Source organism: Nyctereutes procyonoides, unplaced genomic scaffold (assembly GCF_905146905.1).
Source record: "Nyctereutes procyonoides isolate TBG_1078 unplaced genomic scaffold, NYPRO_anot_genome, whole genome shotgun sequence".
Taxonomy (NCBI): Eukaryota; Metazoa; Chordata; class Mammalia; order Carnivora; family Canidae; genus Nyctereutes; species Nyctereutes procyonoides.
In genome coordinates this window covers 3,081,370-3,099,236 of record NW_026575151.1, presented here as the reverse complement: position 1 = coordinate 3,099,236, position 17,867 = coordinate 3,081,370, and the positions used below count along the sequence as shown (strand labels likewise).

At 35.5% G+C, this 17,867-nt stretch overlaps 1 protein-coding gene across 8 annotated transcripts in view; it reads left to right on the top strand.

Annotated features, from left to right (window-relative positions):
- Nucleotides 1-17,867, top strand: part of PTPN13 (protein tyrosine phosphatase non-receptor type 13) — a 204,645-nt gene that overhangs the window by 50,608 nt on the left and 136,170 nt on the right. For all 8 annotated transcript variants that reach the window (XM_055313038.1, XM_055313035.1, XM_055313034.1 and 5 more), the window contains exon 2: nt 6,503-6,622. In XM_055313038.1, coding sequence (XP_055169013.1) covers nt 6,508-6,622 — 115 coding nt within the window. In that variant the 5' untranslated portion in view covers nt 6,503-6,507. The remainder of the gene's footprint in view (nt 1-6,502; nt 6,623-17,867) is intronic.

Below are 17,867 nucleotides of genomic sequence, written 5' to 3'. Positions count from 1 at the left end.
TAATGATTAATGATGCTGAGCATCTTTTCATGTTTATTTGCCATCATATACTTTCTTTGCTGAAGTGTCTATTCAAATCTCCTGCCCATTTAAAAAAAATGGATTATTTTCCCATTTTTGACTTTTGATAATTCTTTATATATATCCTGGATGTAAATTTTTTTATCAGTTATGTGATCTGCAAATACTTTCCTTTAACTTGTGGAATTTAAGAATTCTTTTAAAAGTTCTTTTCAAAGGGCAGAGGTTTTGATTTTGTATTTGATCTGCAAATACTTTCCTTTAACTTGTGGAATTTAAGAATTCTTTTAAAAGTTCTTTTCAAAGGGCAGAGGTTTTGATTTTGTTAAATTTCAATTTATCATTTTTTCTTTTACGAATCACACATTTGATATTGTATCTTTTTTAGTTTCAGGGGTAGAATTTAGTGATTCATCAGTTGCATATAACACCCAGTGCTCATCCCATCAAGTGCCCTTCTTAATGCCCCCCAATTACCCCATCTCCCCACCCACCTCCCCTCCAACAACTGTCAGTTTGTTTCTTAGAATTAAGAGTCTCTTATGATTTGCCTCCCTCTCTGTTTTCATCTTATTTTATTTTTCCTTCCCTTCCCATATGTTCATGTGTTTGTTTCTTAAATTCCACATATGAGTGAAATCATATGTATTTGTCTTGCTCTGACTGACTTATTTTGATCAGCATAATACCCTCTAATTCCATCTACGTTGTTGCAAATGGCAAAATTTCATTCTTTTTGACGGCTGAGTAATATTCCATTGCATGTATATATGCCACATCTTAATCCATTCATCTGTCGATAGACATCTGGGCTCTTTCAGTATTTTGGCTGTTGTGGACATTGCTGCTATAAACACAAGGGGGCATGTGCCCCTTCAAATCACTATGTTTGTATTCTTTGGATAAATACCTAGTGGTATAATTGCTGGATTGTAGAGCAGCTGTGTTTTTAACTTTTTGAGGCATCTCCATACCAGAGGTATGTTTTCCAGAGTGGCTTTCTGGAGTGGCTGCGGAGTTTGTTCCCATCAACCATGTAAGAAGGTTCCCTTTTCCATATGATATTGTATCTAAGAAAGCTTTGTCTAACCCAGGGTGATTTTCTGGGTTAATGATTTTCTAACTTTAAAAAAAGTTTCTGGGGGCACCTGTGTGGTATAGTCCATTGAGCATCTGACTCTTGATTTTGGCTCAGGTCATGATCTCAGGGTAGTGAGATGAGAGTCGTGAGATCAAGCCCCAAGTGGCCATGCATCAGATCCATGCTCAGTGCAGAGTCTGCTTGAGATTCTCCTTCCTTCTCCCTCCACCTCTCCCACTCATTTGTGCACACACTCTCTTCTAAAATAAATAAATAAATATTTTTAAAAAATGGCCTTTAGGGATCCCTGGGTGGCGCAGCGGTTTAGCGCCTTTGGCCCAGGGCGCGATCCTGGAGACTCAGGATCGAATCCCACGTCGGGCTCCCGGTGCATGGAGCCTGCTTCTCCATCTGCCTGTGTCTCTGCCTCTCTCTCTCTCTCTGTCTCTCTGTGACTATCGTAAATAAATAAAAATTTAGAAAAAAATGGCCTTTGAAGTATTACTGTATGAAGAAAAGCTTATTGAATATTATTTTAAATTTTTTATTAAATTAAAAATACAAAGTCCTAGTTCTTAAACTTCTAAGGTCAATTTAATTATTTTATTATACTTGTAGAAGATTTTAGTAGTTACTTTTAATGAGTTCTTGGAGTATATAAGCACATTTTCAAACTTTATTAAATTTTCTTAAATGTTTTAAACCACACTCATTCAATTAAAAGTCAGGTTTTAGAAGTGTTTCAGAGGTGCCTGAAATAAACAGTCAGTTAAACATTTGGCTCAGGTGGTTATCTTGGGATTGTAGGATCAAACCCCACATCATTGTGGAGTCGGCTTGAGATTCTCTCTCTCCTCTCTCTTCGCCCCTCCCACTTGTGCTTTCTCTTTCTCTCTCTTTAAGATAAATAAATAAATCTTTAGAAAAAAGTATTTCAGTTATCTGAGCAAAAAACCTTCCTGAGTACTTAAATAAATCTGGGGCAGCCCCGCCGGCCCAGTGGTTTAGAGCCGCCTTCAGCCCGGGGTGTGATCCTGGAGACCTGGGATCAAGCCCGGGGTGTGATCCTGGAGACCTGGGATCGAGTCCCACGTCAGGCTCCCTGCATGGAGCCTGCTTCTCCCTCTGCCTGTGTCTCTGCCTCTCTCTCTTTCTCTCTCTCTCTCTCTGTCTGTCTGTCATGAATAAATAAAATCTTAAAAAAAAATCTGATGAATGAAAACTTAAAAGTATGTTAAGATTTAGTTTCCCTGAGATGTTCCAGTGGCATTTTTAGTTTAAAATACAAGTCTTTTTATTTTATGTATTTATTTGAGAAAGAGAGAGAAAACTTGCAGGTGGAGGGGCAGAGGGAGAAGCAGATTTCCTACTGAGCAGGGGCTCAGTTCCAGGACCCTGAGATGATGACCTGAGTCATGATCTGATGAAGCCACCCAGGAGCTCCTAAAATACAAGTCTGAACTCATTTTCTTAATTACATTTTTTTAAATTGGTATCACAAAGCATATCTGGCACTCTACCTGAACTATTTCTCTTAAACATTAGAAACAGCATACCAAATACATACAAATTCGTTCATTTTATTTTAATTTTTTTTTTATTTATTTTTTTTTTATTTTTTATTTATGATAGTCACAGAGAGAGAGAGAGAGGCAGAGACACAGGCAGAGGGAGAAGCAGGCTCCATGCACCGGGAGCCCGATGTGGGATTCGATCCCGGGTCTCCAGGATCGCGCCCTGGGCCAAAGGCAGGCGCCAAACCGCTGCGCCACCCAGGGATCCCCGTTCATTTTATTTTTTACTTTTTTAAGATTTATTTATTTATTTTAAAGAGAGTGTATATGAGCAGAGGGAGGGGCAGAGACAGAATCTCAAGCAGCAGACCCCCTCCCCCCATGGGATGCCTGACACAAAGCTCAATCCCATGACCCTGAGATCATGACCTAGGCAAAAGCAAGAGTCAAGATGCTTAACCAACTGAGCCACCCAGACACCCCACAAATTCTTTAAATTTAAAAAATACTAATATATGAGTTGGCTTCTCTTTATAAACTTCATTGTGAATCCTTTTAGGTTAAAAGGTACGTATAATTTTGGATGTTGTTTTCTCAATTTAGAGATTCTTAATGACCAAAGAAGTCCTTAGCCAGGGTCATGAGTGGATCTTTGCCCCAAACTACTGGCACACACAGAACTCTATTCTATAGTTGTTTTGTTCTTAAAATAGGGTGATCTTGGAGCCCTATTCCTTAGAATCAACTTAAACATACTTAATTCATTAGGCTGCCCCCCAGGCAGGTTGTTACATGACTTGATGGGATTCAGTTAATCTGTTTACTATTTCAATCTTTTTTGGAATCACTTTTCTATGCTTCCTATTTGTGAGTGCCACAAATCCCTCCGGATTAAAATGACATCTGTTAGAATGCTTTTGTGGCTTTGGGCATAGTTTTAAGGTCATGACAGTTAATTCTTGTGTTCACTAAAAACACAATAATGATTCTGGTTATGTAATGTAATTAATTTTTCTTGTTTGAAAGTCTTCCCTTAAACTTATGTAGCCAACCACATTGAAGGAAACAAAAGTGAAGAATACAATTATGTTTATTATAAAGCAGAATTTCTTTGATAGTAAAATAATTCCCAGTCATATATCTGTACACCAGGTTATCTATAACTGTGCGTAACTGAAGTAATACACTTTTAAGAATTTTCATGACAGGGTCACCTGAGTGGCTCAGTCAGTTGAGCATTTGCTTTAGGTGGCCCAGGGTCCTGGGATTGAGCCCCATATATTCTCCTTCACTGTCTGCCCGCCGCTCCCCTTGCTTGCGCTCTCTCTCTCCCTGTCAGATAGATAGCTTTTTTTAAAAAAAGAATTTTCGTGACAAACTGTTTCCCTCATCTATTGGTTAACTTCAAGCTTTTTTTTTTCTCCACTTTTTTTTCATCCTTCTACTTCTGTTTCTTTCATTCCCTTGTCTTCTCTTTCCTTTCAGAACTAATGATCTGGAAAGCTATAGTAAAGATGAATAAAAGTAATAGAAAAGAAGCATGATGATGGTAAGCAGTTGCCAAACATGGACATAGTAGACAATATAAGGCATGACATCATTATTTGATTTTTAGAAAGCTGCTTTAACATTACATTAAGTTTTGAGATTGAGTGATGAGAGGGGTAAGACAGTTTTTTAAAATCTTAAGCCTCTTTTCTCACAAACAAAATTATGAATATCATGTTCTGTTAGCTAGATAATATTGCTTGAAACAACAATGTTCCCTCTATGCTGTGGAGTTCTAACAAGTTCCAACCAGAGATGCATAGAGAGATCTTGCTATACTGAATAGAAAAAAAATTTTAATAAAAATTAACAGAGAATTAATAAAATATAATTAAGCCTGATTGAGTTAAGCAACAGAAGTATAATTTGTAATCTTTATAGATAGAAAAGCCAAACTACTGAAAAAATTCTATGTCTAGAAGTTACTTTTACTTTTTCATTTTCTTATAGGAGATAATTATAAAAACCTATATTTTTTTAAGATTTTATTTATTTATTCATGAGAGACAGAGAGAGACAGAGACACAGGCAGAGGGAGAAGCAGGCTCCATGCAGGGAGCCCCATGTGGGACTCCATCCCGAGACTCCAGGATCATGCCCTGGGCCGAAGGCAGGCACTAAACTGCTGAGCCACCCCAGGGATCCCCAAAAACCTATTTCTTTAAAAATAAGTAAAAACCTGTATTTTAAGATTTAAAACGTTGTGTAATACAGATCATTTTCTTTACAATACATGAGGTATAATCACAAGCAAAAAAACAAAAACAAATCCTGTTGGTATTTGATTGCTAATGGTATCTTGACATGTCTGTTGAAACTTCCAATTTCAGACAGTCTTTTATGTAGAAGATATTAACTCAGATGTCTTTAGCAATGAAGAAAGCTAATCATTTTTTTTTTAAATGTACTATCATTTAAAAGTGCATAAGACACAGTGTTTTTTTGGGCCGGAAGAGTGTCTGAAATAAATCATCACTTCTGTACAAGCTAAGTAAAATGCCTTTGGCTTTTTCTAAGCAATATCTTATATCTTCCCTTTTAACTACCGCATTGTGCATTTAAGTGCACACCCCTCAAGGCAGATTCTAAGCATAAAATGCTATTAGTAAACATTTGTGGGTTTGTTTACTTGTTTGTTTTTATTATTAGTAAACATTTGAAAAGGAAAGTAACAGGACAAGGCTTTCCTCATTTGTAGCTGGAGTTGCTTTTTTTCAGTCTGGGTTAAAGTACCATAAATGTAAATTTAAAAAATATATTAGCTCTCCTGTTAGTTGAGTGAACAAAGCTGTTTTGTCTAAAACAGCTTTTTTAAAAATAGGTTAATTTTAAAATTTAATGAAGGATATAATTATAGAAAACAAGGATTTAGCATTTTCTACTCCCTCTAGTTTCTTTTCCAAACCATCTGCTTCTGCCTACCAATTTCTTTTCATGGAATGCCAGTGTAGGAAACTTTATTTATGATAATATTGAGTAGCTTCATTTCCCTCTTTTACAATGAAAATCAGATTATTGTACCCCATAGAAAACCTTAAAATTTATCATTATATCACCGACTTAATTGAATGCTATTGAAAAAATTGACCCTGTAAAAATGTCACCACAAAGGCACCTTTCTCATTTTTTATTAATTCAACTTCTATAGAGTTAATTACAAAGCATGTGTATAGGAATAACCTTTTAGCCCTTTATAGATACCACAAAATGGCATTATTATTATTATTATTATTATTATTATTATTCCTGTGTCACAGATGGAAAACTGAGGTTTAGAGGTAAAATGACTTTCCCAAGGGCAAATGGTGAGTTGGCAACAAAGCTGTCTAGACATAGTTAAATCCATTCAGTATAAAATTTATAGTTTTACTATATATATTGAAGATATAGGAATCAATTAGTGAATGGAAGAAATGTGTTCTATCTTACTTCAGCTTCATGCACCATGGCTGGAGGAACTCCAAGCCTAAAGTTATAATCTGGAAGGCCTTCTGTTCATTCTGGCTGTTTTGATTTAATCATCTGCACTTTTGCTGCCTTCTGGTACCTTGAAGTTTCTGTCTCCTCCCATGAAGTAGTCACCACCTATTTTCCAGTTCAGGCTCTGAAGCTGATTCTATGGGGTTAGGGCAAGTAACTGTTTTGAAGACTCCCCCCCCCCCCAATTCCTTTATTCTCTGTGAATTTAAACTGTAGGATTATATCTAGATTGAAGCCCATATTGAGAAATTAGGTAGACAGGAACCTCAGTCTCTTATCCCTGATGTAGAACTTCTACTACTACAAGTACAGTACAAGATGCTGATGTGTATCCCATCTGTTACTTTTTGTTTCTCAGGTAATATGCATGTGTCACTAGCCGAGGCCCTGGAGGTTCGGGGTGGACCCCTGCAGGAAGAAGAAATATGGGCTGTATTAAATCAAAGTGCTGAAAGTCTCCAAGAATTATTCAGAAAAGGTAAGTGTTTTGGTTTTTTTTTTTTTCTTTACTGCCTTTTTTCTTTTTTCTTTCTTTCTTTTTTTTTGAGTATCAGGTAGCTGAAAAACATAAGGGGGCAATGTATAGAAAGAATACTTTTTCTTATCTTTCTTTGGGCTAAAAAGCTCAGATCTTCTTCATTTGAACATCTTCTTTGTCCCTAATATTGTGGTAAGTGCTGAAAATATAATGGTGATCAAAACCAAAAACGTTGCCTGTCTCTCTGGAGCTTGAAATCCGTGTAGAAAATTGCTATTAGCCACAATACTTATATAAGCAAATGAAAAAGATGCAACCACGACAAGTTCTAAAAAGGAAGGAATTCAGTGACTATGAAAAGCCCTAATAGAATTTGACCTGGTCATGAGGAAGAAAAGGAAGGTTCCTTGATGAAGCTATCTATGAGCTACCCTACTGAAACTCTAGGGGTAGAGCCCAGCAATTTGTCTTTAAAAAGTCCTTAAGGATACTCTGATACATGTTAGAGAATCACTATACAATGGAAACACTGAAGACCATGAGCCATGGGAACCTTTTGGAAGGTGATAGGGTGACCACTCATTGAGTAGAGGAAGGTCTAGAGCAGAGAGGAAGAATGTTTGGAGACAGATGGTAATAAACTTTCTTGTTGCTATTATTTTCTAATCCAGGAACAGGAATTTGAATCAGTGTAAGCGCTCTCCAAATTCTGCTATAAACAGGTGTTTGAAGATCTTTGATTAGAGTTAGGATTACTCTAAAGAAAATGTATTCATTTTATCTAATGCCACTTACCTAAAATGTAGCAATTTTAAGTACTTTGCTTCATATTAATTTTTCAGAAAATTTGGAAGTATGGGTACTCCAGAGTATAGAACAGTAACTATGCTCCAAAGATGTTGTTGAAGGAAGGATATGTTGGTGGCATTCTTTAGTTAATTAACAATAGTTTAATATTTAAGAAACAACTGTTGCCTGTGAGATTTTGTGTGGAAGATCCCAATAAGTACAGGATTACACTGTTGCCCTTAAGAATTCACTCACATCAGACAAGATGCATGTCAAGAGTTTACTACTTCAAAACTGTGCCAAATGAGTGATGGGGGCAGTAAGTACTACAGATGTTCAAAGGAGGGAAAGATAATACCTCTTTTTATTTGGATCACTACCCTAGCCATGACTCATGCAATACAAAGATCTTGCATACTGCAAATACCTAGGGTTTTTTGTTCTTTGAAATTTTATAATGTTAATAGAGATTGAATGTCTTAATGTAAAGTACTTGTCATTAAGATACAATTACTACACAGCATATTGACACATTACAATGAAGAGACTTACTTCATACGTTATAAAATGAAGTGTGAGGCATTTAGATCTTAAACACTGTCCAATGGGAGCAGTTACCATAACACCTTCAATCCAATTCACAGGGTAACATCAGTAATATAGAGAAATTGAATTTGGCTTCTTTGGCAGTCTAGAAATTACCAACTATTATAATTGCTGATTGGAAATTTGTATTTATTTAGAGGAAATTTATGCTTATTTGATGTATTTTATCTGAAATCTCTAATTTTTCATTCCTTGGTTTGATGTCTTTTGGGCACAAGTTCTTCTCCTGACTATTATAACAAATTGAAATAAAACAATTATTAGTTTGCTTAGTTTGTGAATGAATGGTGTTGGTCTTGGTTTTCTAGTAGACATCCTTATGAATAACAGTAGGGATGTTAGGAAGGGGAAAGCAAGTAAAATACAATGGTTTCTAAGAAGTGGTTTTTGTTTTTGTTTTGTTTTAAGATTTTGTTTATTCATGAGAAACCAAGAGAGAGAGGCAGAGACACAGGCAGAGGGAGAAGCAGGTTCCATGCAGGGAGCCCCATGTGGGACTCGATCCCGAGACTCCGGGATCACACCCTGAGCCAAAACAGACACTCAACCCCTGAGCCACCCAAGAGTCCCGAAGTTTTTCTAAAATGTATTTTCTTCTCTTGGTTTTATCTTTTTGTGTCTATCATATAACCCTTAGTTTCATTTCGTATGGATGGCAATTTTCCCATCTTCTTGAACTTGTACGTTGCTCCTGTGTCCTCTTCAGTATATGAGTGCCAGTATGCATTCCTATGAATGCAGACCTGGAAATAAGCATTTCCGCTAGGGGATTATTGAACACAAATCAAGAAAATGTTGTTTCTTCCTCTTTTTGAGCCTCCCAGCAACTTAAGGCTCTTAGCCTTTTTAAAAACAAAATTATTAAAAAAAAATAAAAATAAATTATTGTGGTTGTTATTCATAGAATAATGATATCTAAGGATGACCTTATTGAAAGACACCATATTTAAATGAGTTTCTTTTCAGAGAAGTAATAATATAGACTTTTTAAAAACTATAATTCCACACATTTAGAGAATGGTGATCCTGATCATTGGTTCTCCTTTTATTTCAGCTTTTTTTGTTTTATTGTGTTGTGATTGTTAAAATGTGCAATCTATGTGACTACTTTTTAGAATTTTTAAAGATTTTGTTGTGGACTTGCATATGATATATTTTGTAAAATATTCCATAGTGTAGGAATTTGAATGTGTATTTTCTATTTCTGCGATACAAATTAGGCATGTTAATGCTAGTGCTTTTAAAATTTTTCTGTGAGATGCCTGGGTGGCTCAGTGGTTGAGCATCTGCCTTCGGCTCAAGCATGATCCGGGGGCCCTGGGATGGAGTCCCACACTGAGCTTCGTGCATGAAGCCTGCTTCTCCCTCTTCCTATGTCTCTGTCTCTCTTTGTATGTCTCTCATGAATAAAATAAATAAAGTTTTTCTGTAACCATTTAGTTTATATACATAATTTGTCAAATTCATAGGGATAGTTAAAATCTCCCATTATTACGATGTCTTTGCCTATCTTCTTAATACTGCCAACATGTGTTTTCATGCTATTTTGTATAATACATATAATGGCTAATGACTAATTTAAATGGACTGGATATTTTATCAATATAAATTGGCTTAAATTCTTTCCAGTCTTTTCTTAATATTACCACCTCTGCTTCCTTTTCTTGCAATTTACCTAGTATATCTTTTCTTCTTCTTTATTTTCAAATCATCCTTATTGTAATTTAGGTATCACGTGTAAACAGTAGACAACTGATTTTACTTTTTAGCCTATTTTTTTTTAATTAGGAGATTAAATGTGGCAGTGAAATAAAAGTTCTGGAAGAATTTCATTAAGGATCCTTGTATATTATAACTTTCTAACTGTATGCTTCTCAATCCACTTTATTAATTGATTGGGAGGCATAGTCAATGTTAGAAAATATATTCATTTAAGATTTTAGCTTTTAAATCCTGGATGAACTCATGCAAGGACTGAGTGGTCCTATATTATAAGAAAACAATGCCATTCTCTAGATCATCTTTAGAACTGAAATTATTGCTGCCTTGGAAAATTCAGTTTACGATTATATTAGTTCCCCAAAACAGCGATTTTTTTTTTTTTTTTTTTTTTTTTTTTTAGTTATGGAACTTTTGCTCTTTGTAGAAAACAGATGTTTTGAGTCTAAGGGATTTTTAAGATATTAGGGTGGATGATTAGTTGTTGGTAAAGTTGCTTCTTCATGACTAATCAGAGGTAAAGAGATAATCTTCCTTACTAAGGCAAGGATATAAAGCCCTTCATGTGTAGTCATTTCCGGTTCCCTGTTTATTAAATAAGATAATAATTAATGAAATTAGTAAATTGAATAAATAATTAAAAATTATTAGAATAAAGCATCTTGATGAAATGCTAAAAAACAAGCAAACTTCACTGTCAAAATAAAACATTCAAAGAGTTAACAGCAAGTATCTTTGAAAAATTAAGAAGATGTTATATTTCTTATTCTTTGGGGGAAACATATTGAATAAGGTTGCAGAGAGCAGGGTGTATAGACTCCTTTGGCTGTATTTCATTGTAAACCCTTATATGCGTTAAGTGAAAACAAATTACTGCAGATATCTGGGACAAATATCAAATGAACTTCTCTCTCCCTCAGTTCTTGAAGAAAAGTGTTTAAAAACAGAATTTGTGGACACCTTGTAAAAAAGTCTTATTAGAGAATTGTCTATTATTTAATTATTAAAATTAAGTGAAATAATAAGTTCGTTTTTTCATTTTGTGCAATCACTTTCATTAATAAGTACTTTCAGGGAAGTTTTCTGGCTACTGAAAGGGAAAAATAACATAGAGGAAATATACAAACTCAGAACCACACATATATATAAATTTTTATTTATGGAATCAAACTCTTTGATCTGGGAAGACCTTCATGCATTTCACCTAATCATTTTTAGAGATAAGGAAACAAAGCCTAGTTCAAATGGCTTATAAAAATTAATATCGGCAGAAATAGTATAACTATTTTGAAATAAGTCATTATGAGCCTATTTAGAGCTGTAAAATTACTTCCATGTATACATGACAATAAAGTTTTAAAATTGATAGCTCTTCTATGACCATAGCAACAGAATGTTTAAGAGAAACAGTATCAGGCAACAAAAGAGACATCACTTCTGATTCTACAGATATTAAAAGAATAATAAGGGAAACTTAGGACGAAAGAAGTTGAAACAATTGAAATGGAAATTGAAATTCAATGTTGAAATTGAAATGAACACCTAAAAAGACAAAAGCTACCAAAATTCACGTAAGAACAAGTAGGCAACCTGAATTGTCCTATATTTATGAAGATGAGTTAATGTATATTTTTAAATGTTCTATAAAGAAAACCCTAAGCCCACATTGCTTCACTAGAGAATTCTAAAATTGTATGGGAGAAATAATAGCAATTTATAGCAAACACTTGAAGAAAACTGAAAAGCAAATACTTCTCAACTAATTCTATGAAGTCAAAATTAATATCAAAATCGACAAAGGGGGATGCCTAGGTGGCTCAGTGATTGAGCATCTGCCTTTGGCTCAGGTTGTGATCCCAGGGTCCTGGGATCAAGTCCTGCATCAGGCTCCCTACAGGGAGCCTGCTTCTTCCTCTGCCTATGTCTCTGCCTCTCTGTGTCTCTCATGAGTAAAAAATTTTTTAAAAAATCAAAGACATTAGAGAAAAATAAAACCATAGACCAATATAATTTATGAACATTGAGGCCAAAAGAAATTTTTTTGAGAGAGAGTGCACAAGGCGGCGGAGGTTGGGGTGGGGGTGGGGGACAACAGGAGAGGGAGAGAGAGAATCTTAAGCAGGCTCCACACTCAGCGCAGCCCAAACTGGAGTTCAGTCTTAGGATATGGGATCATGCCTTGAGTCGAAACCCAAGAGTTGACTACTTAATAAACTGAGCCACCTCAGTGCCCCCCTTCTTAACCTATTATGAAAATGACAGGAGAAGTCACAGGCTGGGAGAAAATATTTTAAATGATGTAACTGATAAAAGGTTTCTATCCACAATATATAAAGAATTCTCAAAACTTAATAGTAGCAAACAACCCCCAAAAATGGGCAAAAAAATTCAATAGCTAATTTTCCGAAGAAGATAAACAGATTTCCAGTTTCAAATAATGAAATAATTAGACTTCGGAGAACTACAAAAATCTCAATATCATTAGTCATCAGAAAGATGTAAGATTAAAACCACAATGAGATATTACTACACATCTATTAGAGTGCTTAAAATTAAAGAGGCTGACCATTCCAGGAATTAGCAAGAACTTCGGGGAACTGGAACTTTCATATATTGCTAGTGGGAATGTAAAGTGATCCAGTTTCACATTTTGGAAACTGTTTTTAACAGTTAAAAGTTAAAAAGTTAAATATACACTTATCGTACACACATACTTAACCAAAAGAAATTAAAGCCAATGTCCATAGAAAGTCTTGTATGTGGATATTTGTCTAAGCTTTATTTGCAGTAGGCAAGACTTGGAAACAAACTAAATGTCCATCAACAGGTGAATGGATTAACAAATTTTATGTCCATAGAATGAAACAATACACAGCAATAAAAAGGAGCAAACTATCGATACATACAGCAATGTGGATTAATTTCTTTTTTTTGTGGATTAAGTTCAAAATAATTATGCTGAGTGAAGGAAGTTGAACAGAAAAAATACTGTATGATTCTGATCTAAAACTAAAATATGCAAACTAAACTATAGTGATAAAGCACATCAGTGGTTGCTTAGAGATGAGAGGTTCAAGAAGGGTTGAATACAGGGGTTACAAAGTATATGAGAAAACGTTTTGGGGGTGATGGATATGTTTATTATCTTGATTATGATAATAGTTTCACAAGTGTATTCATAGGTCAGAAAATCAAATTGTACTCTTTCAGTATATGCAGTTATTATATGTCGTATCATGCTTTAATAAAGCGGCTTTAAAAGTATATCAAATATTTCCTAAAACTTACTCTTAAATTTAGAACTTAGCCTTTTTTCTTATTAATTTGAAACTGTGGGTCTGTTTTTAAAGATTTTATTTTTTTGAGAGAAAGAGAGCAAGAGAGCACAAGTCGAAAGAGGGGCAGAAGAAGGAGAGGGAGAAGCAGACTCCCCGCTGAGCTGGGAGCCTGACACAGGGCCAGATCCCAGGACCCTGAGATCATGACTCAAGCCTAAGGCAGACACTCAGCTGACTAAGCCATCTAGCTTCCCCCAAATTTCCCAAAGACATTGACTGTCTTGATTCATTTTTCTCCCTATTGATCAAAGAGCAGTAGATCCCCCACCTTTAAAAATTAATATTATATAATTCTTATAACAGATTCATCTAATAAGTATGTATAAATTAGTATATAAAGTTGAATGTATTAAAGTGATTTGAAAAAAAGGGGGGATTCAAGACACTGAAAATTTTTAAAACAAGCAGTGTTTTGGGCTGTATTTTGTTCTCTCAAGAGTCATATATTAAATCCTAACTCCTGATAATTTATGATATGACTGTATTTGGAGGTAGGGTTTTTAAAGAGTTAATTAAGTTACAGTGAGGTTGAGTGGGCTCTAATACACTATGACTGATGTTTTAATAAGAAGACACACACAGAGCAAAGACTATGTGAGGGCACAAGAAGATGGTCACTGACAGCAAGAAGAAAGGCCTTAACAGAAACCAGTCCTACTGGCACCAAGCTCTTAGATTTCTACAATCCAGAATCGTGTGAAAATTCTGTTGAAGTTACTCTGGCTCTGATATTTGTAGTGGTAACCTTAGCAAAGTAACACAGGCAGGATGAAACAAACATTAAAACATCTAGAAATTAAATATATAGATTCTAGGCTTATAACCTCATAGGAGATCTTTAATAGCAGTTTACACAGATTCTCTTTTCTTTTAAAAGAGAAAATTAGTAAACTGTGCAGTAGATCTGAGGAGTTAATCATTTCCAGTTCTTAAAAGCCATATTGTATTAGAATGTGCAAATAGAATTTAATGTCCTCTTAAACTGTGGTTAAGAAAAAGGTCAAAACGAAAGCATTTTCATGTAAAAAGTGAATATTTACCGTCAATAAAACATTAAGGAAAATACTAAAAGATGTATTTCTGGAAGAAAGAACTTTAACCCAGAAGAAAGAACTCTTCAAAAAGGAATAAGGGGAGCCTGGATGGCTCAGTCAGTTAAGCGACTGCCTTCCGCTCAGGTTAGGATCCCTAGGTCTGGGATCCAGCCTGGTATCTAGCTCTCTGCTCAGCAGGGGGGGGGGGGGTCTGCTTCTCCTCCTGCTGCTCCCCTCCCCCTCCTCATGTGCACGCTCCTGCTCTCTCTCCCTCTCTCTCACTGGCTCTTTCTCTCAAAGAAATAAATGAATCCTTTAAAAAAAGGAATGATGAGCAGAATAATTACTTAACTTGATGGTAAATCTTTTTTTTTTAAATTTTTTTAAAATTTTCATTTATTTATGATAGTCACAGAGAGAGAGAGAGAGAGAGAGGCAGAGACATAGGCAGAGGGAGAAGCAGGCTCCATGCACCGGGAGCTCGACGTGGGATTCGATCCTGGGTCTCCAGGATCGTGCCCTGGGCCAAAGGCAGGCGCCAAACTGCTGCGCCACCCAGGGATCCCTTGATGGTAAATCTAAAAAAGCAATGGCTGTATTAAAACATCAATATTGGGGATCCCTGGGTGGCTCAGCAGTTGAACGTCTGCCTTCAGCCCAAGACGTGATCCTGGAGTCCTGGGATCGAGTCCTACATCGGGCTCCCTGCGTGGAGCCTGCTTCTCCCTCTGCCTGTATCTCTGTCTCTGCCTCTGTCTCTCTCTCTCCTCTCTCTCATGAATGAATGAATGAATGAATGAATGAATACAGACATACATACATACATACATACATACATACATCAGTAATAGGAACTCCTGGGTGGCTTAGCGGTTGAGCGTCTGCCTTTGGCTCAGAGTGTGATCCTGGTCCAGGGATGGAGTCGCGCATCAGGCTCTCCACAAGGAGCCTGCTTTTCCCTCTGCCTATCTCTCTCCCTCTCTGTGTCTCTCATGAGTAAACAAATAAACAAAATCTTTAAAAAAAAAAAGTAAAACATCAATGATAATGATGCACAACTTAAAATTATAAATAACATTTAGACTAAGGTAGATGATTAGGAGTTAAAATAGTTTGAGGGTTTGACTTATGGGAATGGTAAGTTTATCAACTTCAGAGCTTGCATAGTCAAATATCCTTAAAATTTGCAAGAATAAACAGAAAACAAAAAGAAACATAAAACTTCCATTCTGGTAGAACCAAAGAGAATAAATAAATGAATTCATATTTGAGAAGGGAGACAAAGCACTGAACTTCCAACTGGTTTCCTTGTTTGTTTGCTTGATAAGCCTTTATAGGAAATACAGAAAGTTTTTATGGATTAAAAGCTTTTGAGTAAATCTTCGTAGACTGCACAGCTTTTAAAAGACCAAATGCTAACTAGTCTCTTTATATTACATTCCTAATTATCTACAGTCATAATTTTCTTGATTAACAGGGTGTATCAGTTGTCTCTGACAAGCTACTTCTTGCTCTGCCTTTATAAAGCCACAGTGAACAGGTCCTTCAAGTTAAATGTATTTGAACCAGACAACATTACCCCATGTTTCTCCCTGGAAACAAACTATAAAACATGAAATTAATATCTAGCATTCTTAAAATGAATAATGTCAGTTGCTTAACAAGTGTATGAAGCACTTGTAGCAAACCTTGCATCCCCTATAAATACACAGCAAAACACTGTTTCAATTTGAAATTTTTTTGGCTCCACATGTGACAAGCCACTTTATAATTTAAAGTGTTACATTTTAAAAAGTTGCTACAGGTTGTGTTTTCTAACATCCTCCTAGGCTGATAAAAATAATTTTACCCACAATATACATTGTTTTAATTTCATAGTTAAAGATTTTTTTAAAATATTGAGATATAATGTATATAAAGAGTGTTATTTTTTTTTAATAACCGGAAGTTTGTACCCCTTAATCCCTTTCATCTACTTAATAAAGAGCATTATTATTAAGTGTACAGCCTGATGAATTTTATGAAAGTACATACCCATATAAACCATCACCCAGATCAAGATATAGAACTTTTCCAACACTTGAAGTCTCCCTCCTACTGCTTCCTATTCAATAATAATTGAATAGGAATTCTTCTTCTCTCCTCTTCTTCTTTGTTATAGTTTACACACAGTGTTGTCTAGTTTCAGGTATACAACATAATGATTCAACTTCTGTATGTTATGCTATGCTCACCACAAGTATAGCTACCATTTGTTGCCATACAACACTCTTATAATATTATTATAACATTATTATTTTTTTTTTTGAGAGAGCAAGAGTAGTTGAGGCGGGGGGGGGGTGCAGAGGGAGAAGGAGAGAGAGAATTTCAAGCAGGCTCCATGCCTAGTATAGACCTCAACATAGGGCTTGATTTCACAACCCTAAGATCATAACCTGAACTGAAACCAAGAGTTCCATGTTGAACTGATTGAGCCATCCAGGAGCCCCTAAAATCTTATTAACTATATTACCTGCACTATACCTTTTATTCTCATGATTTATTCATGGAAGCCTGTACCTCCCATGTCACTCACTTTGGCTACCCTCTACTTCCCTCCCCTCTGGCAGCCATTGGTTCTCTATATTTATAGATCTGATTTTGCTTTTTGATTGTTTTTCAGATTCCGCATATGAGTAAAATCATATGGTATCTGTCTTTCTTTTTCTGACTTGACATAGCAAATTACCCTCTAGGTTCATTCATGTCATCACAAATGGAAGATCTCATCCTTTGTTGTGGCTCTGTAATATTTGTGTGTGTGTGTGTGTGTGTGTGTGTGTGTGTGTATGTGTGTATGCACCACATCTTCCTTACCCATTTGGATAAGTATCCAGTGGATACTTAGGTGACTTCCATACCTTGATTATTGTAAATAATGCTGCAATAAACATAGGGCTGCATATATCCTTTTCAAATTAATGTTTTCTTTTCTTTCTTTCTTTCTTTTTTTTTTTTTTTTTTTTTTTTTTTGCGTAAATACCCAGTAGTAAAATTACTGGATCACATAGTACCTCTGTTTTTAATTTCTTGAGGAACCTCCATACTGTTTTTCACAGTGGCTGCACCAATTTACATTCCTACTGATAATGCACAGTTTTGTCTTTTCTCTACATCCTCACCAACACTTATTATGTCTTGTCTTTTATTTTAGCGATTCTGATGGGTGTAAGATGACGTGACATACCATTAAGCCTTGAATTGCATTTCCCTGATAATTAGTGATGTTGAACATCTTTTCATGTGTCTATTGGCCATTTGGATGTCTTTAGTTAAAAAAAAAAATTCGGCCCTCTATCCATTTTTAAATCACATTGTTTTTTTGGTGTTGAGTTGTATAACTTCTTTTTATATTTTGGATATTAGCCTGTTATTGGTTATATCATTTGCAAATATCTTTTCCTAGTCAGAAAATTCCCTTTTTATTTGTTGATGGTTTCCTTCACTGTGCAAAAGCTTTTTACTTTGACGTAGTCCCAGTAGTTTATTTTTGCTTTTATTCCCTATACCTGAGGAGACATACCTAGAAAAACGTTGCTATAGCTTATGTCAGAGAAATTATTCCCTGTGTTTTATGTCAAAGAAATTATTCCCTGCACTCTCTTCTAGGATTTTTTATGGTTTCAGGTCTCACACTTAGGTCTTTGATCCATTTTGAGGTTTTTTTGTGTGTATGGTGTGAGAAAGTAGTCCACTTTCATTCTTTTGCCTGTAGCTGTC